General features: G+C 46.4%; 1 protein-coding gene across 1 annotated transcript in view; it reads left to right on the top strand.

Annotated features, from left to right (window-relative positions):
• Positions 1-508: 508 nt before the first annotated feature.
• DDX11 (DEAD/H-box helicase 11) overlaps positions 509-12,375 on the top strand; it is a gene marked incomplete at its 5' end in the record, with an annotated part of 50,127 nt that continues 38,260 nt past the window's right edge. Inside the window, 3 exons of the mRNA XM_072131890.1 lie at positions 509-661; positions 5,862-5,908; positions 12,169-12,248. Of these exons, the coding sequence (XP_071987991.1) occupies positions 509-661; positions 5,862-5,908; positions 12,169-12,248 (280 nt within the window). The remainder of the gene's footprint in view (positions 662-5,861; positions 5,909-12,168; positions 12,249-12,375) is intronic.

Here is a 12,375-nt window from a genome sequence, read left to right as displayed (position 1 = left end):
ATATAGGGGGGTGTGATCCCTCATCCAGTGATATAGGGGGGTGTGATCTCTCATCCAGTGATATAGGGGGGTGTGATCCCTCATCCAGTGATATAGGGGGGTGTGATCCCTCATCCAGTGATATAGGGGGTGTGATCTCTCATCCAGTGATATAGGGGTGTGTGATCCCTCATCCAGTGATATAGGGGGGTGTGATCTCTCATCCAGTGATATAGGGGGTGTGATCTCTCATCCAGTGATATAGGGGTGTGTGATCTCTCATCCAGTGATATAGGGGTGTGTGATCCCTCATCCAGTGATATAGGGGGGTGTGATCTCTCATCCAGTGATATAGGGGGTGTGATCCCTCATCCAGTGATATAGGGGGGTGTGATCCCTCATCCAGTGATATAGGGGGGTGTGATCTCTCATCCAGTGATATAGGGGGGTGTGATCCCTCATCCAGTGATATAGGGGGGTGTGATCCCTGATGTGTGAGTAATTGTAGGACGTGACATTTGTCTTGCAGCTGGTCGTCCTACCGTACCAGACGCTGCTCCATGACTCCACCCGTCGGGCGTCCGGCATCAAACTGAAGGACCAGGTCGTGATCATAGACGAGGCTCATAACCTGATAGACACCATCACCGGCATGTACAGCTCCCAGGTGACCGGGGCCCAGGTGAGTCTCACACCCTCTACACCCATGTCCTACCTACATGTTACTGCAGGTCATCTCTGATGCAGTCCTGGGGTCAGAGGTTCACAGTGAGACTTGTAGAGGTGTGTTACTACTAGCGCCCCCCTCTGGTTGTATCATCTATGCGCCACCCCTGACCATGGTTTGTGCCGGTATTGCAGCTGCATAGAGATGAATGACTCTGAGCTGTAATACCAGCACTGGCCAGGCTCAGGTGTGGCGCTGTGTTTTGAAATAAAGCAGCCATGTTTTTCATCATCCAAACATCAGGTTCAGCCTGCACCGACCCTGCGCTTCCTGCGTGTGGCGCTGTCCCCTTTAAGGTGGAGATGGCAGTAATAATTTAGTTTTAATGAAATTCTTTCTCCCTTTGGGTCATTTTTTTTTTTCTTCAAATTTCAGATAAAAGGAAAATATTAATTAAGGTAGAAAATGGAAGCGTCTGCCGGGAGATGTCCCGGGGGAGGCCGCCGCTCGCTGCTGTGGTGTGACTGAATAGAAGGGGGAGATAATAGAATTATTATTATCAGCTCTGCAGCTTTGTGTAGTGTAATAGCTATTATTACCCTCCAGGTGCAGAGAGGAGGTGTCGCCCCCTGCAGGGCGTGGTCCCGGGGTCACCTATACATATGTCACCTCTGTGTCTTCTTATGGGCAAAAAGGTTCTGTGAGAGAAACTTTATAGGGAACCTGTCAGCAGGCGTGACCCTGCAGAATACAGGCGTGTACTGTCCCTGCACAGATGTGTAATCAGACCTCTGTGTATGTAGTTAGTAGCAGTAGGACTGTGATATATGAATTTATATTCCAGGATTATACTGGAGAGTGTCCTCACACTGCTGTGCTCTGTGCTCTCTGCAGCCAGTGTTATGTATTGTCCCTGGAGAGATGTGTAATCAGACCTCACACTGCTGTGCTCTGTGCTCTCTGCATCCTGTGTTATGTATTGTCCCTGGAGAGATGTGTAATCAGACCTCACACTGCTGTGCTCTGTGCTCTCTGCAGCCAGTGTTATGTATTGTCCCTGGAGAGATGTGTAATCAGACCTCACACTGCTGTGCTCTGTGCTCTCTGCAGCCAGTGTTATGTATTGTCCCTGGAGAGATGTGTAATCAGACCTCACACTGCTGTGCTCTGTGCTCTCTGCAGCCAGTGTTATGTATTGTCCCTGGAGAGATGTGTAATCAGACCTCACACTGCTGTGCTCTGTGCTCTCTGCAGCCCGTGTTATGTACTGTCCCTGGAGAGATGTGTAATCAGACCTCACACTGCTGTGCTCTGTGCTCTCTGCAGCCAGTGTTATGTATTGTCCCTGGAGAGATGTGTAATCACACCTCACACTGCTGTGCTCTGTGCTCTCTGCAGCCAGTGTTATGTATAGTCCCTGGAGAGATGTGTAATCAGACCTCACACTGCTGTGCTCTGTGCTCTCTGCAGCCAGTGTTATGTATTGTCCCTGGAGAGATGTGTAATCAGACCTCACACTGCTGTGCTCTATGCTCTCTGCAGCCAGTGTTATGTATTGTCCCTGGAGAGATGTGTAATCAGACCTCACACTGCTGTGCTCTGTGCTCTCTGCAGCCAGTGTTATGTACTGTCCCTGGAGAGATGTGTAATCAGACCTCACACTGCTGTGCTCTGTGCTGTCTGCAGCCAGTGTTATGTATTGTCCCTGGAGAGATGTGTAATAGGACCTCACACTGCTGTGCTCTGTGCTCTCTGCAGCCAGTGTTAGATATTGTCTCTGTAGAGATGTGTAATCAGACCTTTGGTTATGCTGTTAGTAGCAGCAGGACAGTGATATATGGATTTATATTCCAGGATTGTACTGGAGGTGTGTCCTCACACTGCTGTGCTCTCAGTTGCTTCAAATCTTCCTCACTCTTCTCTAAGGAAAGCTGTAGCAGTGATTTAGAGCAGAGGGGAGATGCTGTGGAGCTGTGTGCACAGTGCACAGCAGTGTGAGGTCATGCTCCCACTACAATCCTGCAACATAAATCCATTTATCACAGTCCTGCTGCTACTAATAACATACACAAAGGTCTGATTACACATCTCTACAGGGACAATACCTAACACTGGCAGCAGAGAGCACAGAGCACAGCAGTGTGAGGTATGATTACACATCTCTCCAGGGACAGTACATAACACTGGCAGCAGAGAGCACAGCAGTGTGAGGTCTGATTACACATCTCTCCAGGGACAATACATAACACTGGCTGCAGAGAGCACAGAGCACAGCAGTGTGAGGTCTGATTACACATCTCTCCAGGGACAATACATAACACTGGCTGCAGAGAGCACAGAGCACAGCAGTGTGAGATCTGATTACACATCTCTCCAGGGACAATACATAACACTGGCTGCAGAGAGCACAGAGCACAGCAGTGTGAGGTCTGATTACACATCTCTCCAGGGACAATACATAACACTGGCTGCAGAGAGCACAGAGCACAGCAGTGTGAGGTATGATTACACATTTCTCCAGGGACAATACATAACACTGGCTGCAGAGAGCACAGAGCACAGCAGTGTGAGGTATGATTACACATCTCTCCAGGGGCAATACATAACACTGGCTGCAGAGAGCACAGAGCACAGCAGTGTGAGGTCTGATTACACATCTCTCCAGGGACAGTACATAACACTGGGTGCAGAGAACACAGAGCACAGCAGTGTGAGGTCTGATTACACATCTCTCCAGGGACAATACATAACACTGGCAGCAGAGAGCACAGAGCACAGCAGTGTGAGGTCTGATTACACATCTCTCCAGGGACAGTACATAACACTGGCTGCAGAGAGCACAGAGCACAGCAGTGTGAGGTCTGATTACACATCTCTCCAGGGACAATACATAACACTGGCTGCAGAGAGCACAGAGCACAGCAGTGTGAGGTCTGATTACACATCTCTCCAGGGACAATACATAACACTGGCTGCAGAGAGCACAGAGCACAGCAGTGTGAGGTCTGATTACACATCTCACCAGGGACAATACATAACACTGGCTGCAGAGAGCACAGAGCACAGCAGTGTGAGGACACTCCTAGAATATAAATCCTTATATCACAGTCCTGCTGCTACTAATAACATACACAAAGGTCCCATTACACACCTACACAAGGTTATAATGCTGTTAGAGGTACAATACGCAGCAGTACAGGGCAGTATTGTGCGTATGATAAGGATTGGGGGGGAGCCTGACCTCTAATGACCTCACTCTATAGATTAGTAAATTAGATTCTTCTATAAATAGATTATTTCCGGGGTGTAGATGGCGCCCCCGTTATGCTGAGTCCTTCCCGTGAAGCCGGCGGGAAAAGCAATAGATTTGTGATGAAGCTGTAATTGGTTTTCCGGCTGAGTGAACAAATAGCGCCATTCTCCTTGACCAATTGTGTTTGTTCTCTCCCCATCGCGGCCTCGCGTCTTTCATTTCCATTTATATCATCTCGCGCATCTGGGCGGCCATGACGCCTCATAATAAGGTCGCGTGCTCGGACCTGCCCCGGATTGGCTGCGGGTAGATACTACCCGTCATATCACTTACCTGCAGGTGACGCGTCCGGAGCCGGAGACGCTGAGTGGATGGAGATCAATGTAATCACACGCAGCGTCTAACACCTTGTAAACGCAATACTATATGTTTACAGCAGGTTAACGTTGTGTTTACAGCGCTGTAGCATAACCTTGACGTATGTGCATTACACTGCGTGTGCGTCCCGTTTACAATGCGCCTGTGCAAACACAATGGATGCGTACAGCAAATGCATCGTGTGAATAGAGCCCCTGAGGGAAGTTGCCCCCCCCCCCCCGCCCGCCCCCACCTTGTTCAAATCAAAAATTGGTGTCAAAGTTTGTGCAGCATAAATTTTCGTTTGTGCCGTTATCGCTTTTTAAGAAATTAATAAAAGTTTCCAGAGGTCATCAAAGGTCAACCAACCCCCCCCCCCTCCGCCCCCAACTTTACCCAAATCAAACAAAACTGGTGCCAATCAATTTTGCTACGCTTGTGCTGCTCAAATTTAGCTTTTTGCTGTTTTTGTTTTGAAGATATTAACTAATTTGTAAAGTTCTAAAGGTCGCCCAGCCCCCCCCCCCTCCCCCACATTAACCGAATCAAACAAAAGTGGCGTCAAACGTTTGTGCAGCAATAATTTTCGTTTGTGCCGCCATCGGTTTTTATTGTATGTTTAGCTGTTTACTTAAGTTAAAAATAAGCAACCTAGTGACACTTCTCTGGTTTGATCACCAGGGGGAGCGAGCGAACACGTTTTACTTTGGAAGGAATGATAGCGGCACAAACGTTTGACGCCACTTTTGTTTGATTCGGTTAATGTCGGGGGGGGGGGGGCGTTGACCTTTTGACCTTACAAATTCGTTAATATCTTCACAACAAAAGCGGCACAAAGAAAAATTTGAACAGCACAAATGTAGCAGGATTGATTGGCACCAGTTTTGTTTGATTTGGGAAATGTGTGGGGGGGGGGGGGGGGCCTGGTTGACCTCTGATGACCTCTGGAAACTTTTATTATTATCTGCTGCACAAACCAGCACAAACCAATTTGTTAGTTTTGTTAGTTTTGAATAAGGTGGTGGGGGGGGGGGGAGCAACTTCACTCAGGTGAACAGAGCCTCAGGGGCTCCTTACCAGGCCGGTGCTTCACAAACGAACGCCAGGAATCCGCCAGAAAACATTACTGACCATCATGTGTCTCGCAGCAGAGGGTTTGCTACCATCGCATCCACCTTGGATAATGTTGTACGTGCGATGATACAGCTCTGCGCCGATACAATGTAACAAACTAACTAGTAGAGGGATCTGGATACAATTGCAACAAACCCTCAGCTGTGATAAGCAGGACTGTGTATAAAGGAATAGGATTTTTATTGGTGTGTTTTTCGGTCCACATTGGTTGTGTGAATATTGCAGCACATAATGGCCGCGCTCTCGCCCCACGCCGGGCTGTTATATCGCTCATCAGGGCGTCCGAAATCGCGGCTAATTACTGCACGTGCGATGTTCTGCAGGTCCGTCCTCATAGCCGCATCTTGTCAGTGATTGTCAGAGTCTCCGAGTAATCTCCATGTCCTCCCCGGGCCCCTGCGCTGTGTTTGCGGCCCCTACGCTGAGTTTATGGCCCGGGACTACGCTGACTCTCTGTCTCTCTCGTTGCAGTTGTGTCAGGCGCACTCCCAGCTGGCGCAGTACACGGAGCGATACAGGTACTTACTGTAATCATTCTGTAATCTGTTCTCTCTCACATGTTCATTTCCCTGGTAATTTTCCTCCATTACTGGAGATGACAGCTTCGGCTCCCTGCTCCCTCCCCAGCCCCCGCACATTAACCCTTGTATGTACTCATTACTTATCCTCTACTGAACTCAGCTCCAGAACCAGCTCCTGTAATATACCCCAGAGCTGCACTCACTATTCTGCTGCTGGTGCAGTCACTGTGTACATACATGACATTACTTATCCTGTACTGATCCTGAGTTACATCCTGTATTATACTCCAGAGCTGCACTCACTATTCTGCTGCTGGTGCAGTCACTGTACATACATGACATTACTTATCCTGTACTGATCCTGAGTTACATCCTGTATTATACCCCAGAGCTGCACTCACTATTCTGCTGCTGGTGCAGTCACTGTGTACATACATGACATTACTTATCCTGTACTGATCCTGAGTTACATCCTGTATTATACCCCAGAGCTGCACTCACTATTCTGCTGCTGGTGCAGTCACTGTACATACATGACATTACTTATCCTGTACTGATCCTGAGTTACATCCTGTATTATACCCCAGAGCTGCACTCACTATTCTGCTGCTGGTGCAGTCACTGTGTACATACATGACATTACTTATCCTGTACTGATCCTGAGTTACATCCTGTATTATACCCCAGAGCTGCACTCACTATTCTGCTGCTGGTGCAGTCACTGTGTACATACATGACATTACTTATCCTGTACTGATCCTGAGTTACATCCTGTATTATACCCCAGAGCTGCACTCAGTATTCTGCTGCTGGTGCAGTCACTGTGTACATACATGACATTACTTATCCTGTACTGATCCTGAGTTACATCCTGTATTATACTCCAGAGCTGCACTCACTATTCTGCTGCTGGTGCAGTCACTGTGTACATACATGACATTACTTATCCTGTACTGATCCTGAGTTACATCCTGTATTATACTCCAGAGCTGCACTCACTATTCTGCTGCTGGTGCAGTCACTGTGTACATACATGACATTACTTATCCTGTACTGATCCTGAGTTACATCCTGTATTATACCCCAGAGCTGCACTCACTATTCTGCTGCTGGTGCAGTCACTGTGTACATACATGACATTACTTATCCTGTACTGATCCTGAGTTACATCCTGTATTATACTGCAGAGCTGCACTCACTATTCTGCTGCTGGTGCAGTCACTGTGTACATACATGACATTACTTATCCTGTACTGATCCTGAGTTACATCCTGTATTATACCCCAGAGCTGCACTCAGTATTCTGCTGCTGGTGCAGTCACTGTGTACATACATGACATTACTTATCCTGTACTGATCCTGAGTTACATCCTGTATTATACTCCAGAGCTGCACTCACTATTCTGCTGCTGGTGCAGTCACTGTGTACATACATGACATTACTTATCCTGTACTGATCCTGAGTTACATCCTGTATTATACCCCAGAGCTGCACTCACTATTCTGCTGCTGGTGCAGTCACTGTGTACATACATGACATTACTTATCCTGTACGGATCCTGAGTTACATCCTGTATTATACCCCAGAGCTGCACTCACTATTCTGCTGCTGGTGCAGTCACTGTGTACATACATGACATTACTTATCCTGTACTGATCCTGAGTTACATCCTGTATTATACCCCAGAGCTGCACTCACTATTCTGCTGCTGGAGCAGTCACTGTGTACATACATGACATTACTTATCCTGTACTGATCCTGAGTTACATCCTGTATTATACCCCAGAGCTGCACTCACTATTCTGCTGCTGGAGCAGTCACTGTGTACATACATGACATTACTTATCCTGTACTGATCCTGAGTTACATCCTGTATTATACCCCAGAGCTGCACTCACTTTTCTGCTGCTGGTGCAGTCACTGTGTACATACATGACATTACTTATCCTGTACTGATCCTGAGTTACATCCTGTATTATACCCCAGAGCTGCACTCACTATTCTGCTGCTGGTGCAGTCACTGTGTACATACATGACATTACTTATCCTGTACTGATCCTGAGTTACATCCTGTATTATACCCCAGAGCTGCACTCACTATTCTGCTGCTGGTGCAGTCACTGTGTACATACATGACATTACTTATCCTGTACTGATCCTGAGTTACATCCTGTATTATACTCCAGAGCTGCACTCACTATTCTGCTGCTGGTGCAGTCACTGTGTACATACATGACATTACTTATCCTGTACTGATCCTGAGTTACATCCTGTATTATACCCCAGAGCTGCACTCACTATTCTGCTGCTGGTGCAGTCACTGTACATACATGACATTACTTATCCTGTACTGATCCTGAGTTACATCCTGTATTATACCCAGAGCTGCACTCACTATTCTGCTGCTGGTGCAGTCACTGTGTACATACATGACATTACTTATCCTGTACTGATCCTGAGTTACATCCTGTATTATACTCCAGAGCTGCACTCACTATTCTGCTGCTGGTGCAGTCACTGTGTACATACATGACATTACTTATCCTGTACTGATCCTGAGTTACATCCTGTATTATACTCCAGAGCTGCACTCACTATTCTGCTGCTGGTGCAGTCACTGTGTACATACATGACATTACTTATCCTGTACTGATCCTGAGTTACATCCTGTATTATACCCTAGAGCTGCACTCACTATTCTGCTGCTGGTGCAGTCACTGTGTACATACATGACATTACTTATCCTGTACTGATCCTGAGTTACATCCTGTATTATACTCCAGAGCTGCACTCACTATTCTGCTGCTGGTGCAGTCACTGTGTACATACATGACATTACTTATCCTGTACTGATCCTGAGTTACATCCTGTATTATACCCCAGAGCTACACTCACTATTCTGCTGCTAGTGCAGTCACTGTGTACATACATGACATTACTTATCCTGTACTGATCCTGAGTTACATCCTGTATTATACCCCAGAGCTGCACTCACTATTCTGCTGCTGGTGCAGTCACTGTGTACATACATGACATTACTTATCCTGTACTGATCCTGAGTTACATCCTGTATTATACCCCAGAGCTGCACTCACTATTCTGCTGCTGGTGCAGCCACTGTGTACATGACATTACTTATCCTGTACTGATCCTGAGTTACATTCTGTATTATACCCCAGAGCTGCACTCACTATTCTGCTGCTGGTGCAGTCACTGTGTACATACATGACATTACTTATCCTGTACTGATCCTGAGTTACATCCTGTATTATACCCCAGAGCTGCACTCACTATTCTGCTGCTGGTGCAGTCACTGTGTACATACATGACATTACTTATCCTGTACTGATCCTGAGTTACATCCTGTATTATACCCCAGAGCTGCACTCACTATTCTGCTGCTGGTGCAGTCACTGTGTACATACATGACATTACTTATCCTGTACTGATCCTGAGTTACATCCTGTATTATACCCCAGAGCTGCACTCACTATTCTGCTGCTGGTGCAGTCACTGTGTACATACATGACATTACTTATCCTGTACTGATCCTGAGTTACATCCTGTATTATACCCCAGAGCTGCACTCACTATTCTGCTGCTGGAGCAGTCACTGTACATACATGACATTACTTATCCTGTACGGATCCTGAGTTACATCCTGTATTATACTCCAGAGCTGCACTCACTATTCTGCTGCTGGTGCAGCCACTGTGTACATGACATTACCTATCCTGTACGGATCCTGAGTTACATCCTGTATTATACTCCAGAGCTGCACTCACTATTCTGCTGCTGGTGCAGCCACTGTGTACATACATGACATTACTTATCCTGTACTGATCCTGAGTTACATCCTGTATTATACCCCAGAGCTGCACTCACTATTCTGCTGCTGGTGCAGTCACTGTGTACATACATGACATTACTTATCCTGTACTGATCCTGAGTTACATCCTGTATTATACCCCAGAGCTGCACTCACTATTCTGCTGCTGGTGCAGCCACTGTGTACATGACATTACTTATCCTGTACTGATCCTGAGTTACATCCTGTATTATACCCCAGAGCTGCACTCACTATTCTGCTGCTGGTGCAGTCACTGTGTACATACATGACATTACTTATCCTGTACTGATCCTGAGTTACATCCTGTATTATACTCCAGAGCTGCACTCACTATTCTGCTGCTGGTGCAGTCACTGTGTACATACATGACATTACTTATCCTGTACTGATCCTGAGTTACATCCTGTATTATACTCCAGAGCTGCACTCACTATTCTGCTGCTGGTGCAGTCACTGTGTACATACACGACATTACTTATCCTGTACTGATCCTGAGTTACATCCTGTATTATACTCCAGAGCTCCACTCACTATTCTGCTGCTGGTGTAGTCACTGTGTACATACATGACATTACTTATCCTGTACTGATCCTGAGTTACATCCTGTATTATACCCCAGAGCTGCACTCACTATTCTGCTGCTGGTGCAGTCACTGTGTACATACATGACATTACTTATCCTGTACTGATCCTGAGTTACATCCTGTATTATACCCCAGAGCTGCACTCACTATTCTGCTGCTGGTGCAGTCACTGTGTACATACATGACATTACTTATCCTGTACTGATCCTGAGTTACATCCTGTATTATACTCCAGAGCTGCACTCACTATTCTGCTGCTGGTGCAGTCACTGTGTACATACATGACATTACTTATCCTGTACTGATCCTGAGTTACATCCTGTATTATACCCCAGAGCTGCACTCACTATTCTGCTGCTGGTGCAGCCAATGTGTACATGACATTACTTATCCTGTACTGATCCTGAGTTACATCCTGTATTATACCCCAGAGCTGCACTCACTATTCTGCTGCTGGTGCAGTCACTGTGTACATACATGACATTACTTATCCTGTACTGATCCTGAGTTACATCCTGTATTATACCCCAGAGCTGCACTCACTATTCTGCTGCTGGTGCAGTCACTGTGTACATACATGACATTACTTATCCTGTACTGATCCTGAGTTACATCCTGTATTATACTCCAGAGCTGCACTCACTATTCTGCTGCTGGTGCAGTCACTGTGTACATACATGACATTACTTATCCTGTACTGATCCTGAGTTACATCCTGTATTATACCCCAGAGCTGCACTCACTATTCTGCTGCTGGTGCAGCCAATGTGTACATGACATTACTTATCCTGTACTGATCCTGAGTTACATCCTGTATTATACCCCAGAGCTGCACTCACTATTCTGCTGCTGGTGCAGTCACTGTGTACATACATGACATTACTTATCCTGTACTGATCCTGAGTTACATCCTGTATTATACTCCAGAGCTGCACTCACTATTCTGCTGCTGGTGCAGTCACTGTGTACATACATGACATTACTTATCCTGTACTGATCCTGAGTTACATCCTGTATTATACTCCAGAGCTGCACTCACTATTCTGCTGCTGGTGCAGTCACTGTGTACATACATGACATTACTTATCCTGTACTGATCCTGAGTTACATCCTGTATTATACCCCAGAGCTGCACTCACTATTCTGCTGCTGGTGCAGCCAATGTGTACATGACATTACTTATCCTGTACTGATCCTGAGTTACATCCTGTATTATACCCCAGAGCTGCACTCACTATTCTGCTGCTGGTGCAGTCACTGTGTACATACATGACATTACTTATCCTGTACTGATCCTGAGTTACATCCTGTATTATACTCCAGAGCTGCACTCACTATTCTGCTGCTGGTGCAGTCACTGTGTACATACATGACATTACTTATCCTGTACTGATCCTGAGTTACATCCTGTATTATACTCCAGAGCTGCACTCACTATTCTGCTGCTGGTGCAGTCACTGTGTACATACATGACATTACTTATCCTGTACTGATCCTGAGTTACATCCTGTATTATACCCCAGAGCTGCACTCACTATTCTGCTGCTGGTGCAGCCAATGTGTACATGACATTACTTATCCTGTACTGATCCTGAGTTACATCCTGTATTATACCCCAGAGCTGCACTCACTATTCTGCTGCTGGTGCAGTCACTGTGTACATACATGACATTACTTATCCTGTACTGATCCTGAGTTACATCCTGTATTATACCCCAGAGCTGCACTCACTATTCTGCTGCTGGTGCAGTCACTGTGTACACACATGACATTACTTATCCTGTACTGAGATTGTGACTGATATTTTTCCTCTCATTTCCAGGAGTCGACTGAAGGCAAAAAACCTGATGTACATAAAGCAGATCCTGTTCCTGCTGGAGAAGTTTGTGGGTGTCCTTGGAGGTAAGTCTCCTCTCGTGGCTGAGCTCAGTAGTGTTGTGGACTGTGTGGCTGGTGCTGTGATGGTCGGGGTCTCCACCATACGGTTTCCTGCTGCTCATTAGGAAGTTATTATCCTCCCTCTGATACA

The sequence above is a fragment of the Engystomops pustulosus genome, unplaced genomic scaffold (assembly GCF_040894005.1).
Source record: "Engystomops pustulosus unplaced genomic scaffold, aEngPut4.maternal MAT_SCAFFOLD_169, whole genome shotgun sequence".
Taxonomy (NCBI): domain Eukaryota; kingdom Metazoa; phylum Chordata; class Amphibia; order Anura; family Leptodactylidae; genus Engystomops; species Engystomops pustulosus.
Note: the sequence above shows the minus strand (reverse complement) of the source record. Positions and strands in the feature narration are given on the sequence as shown.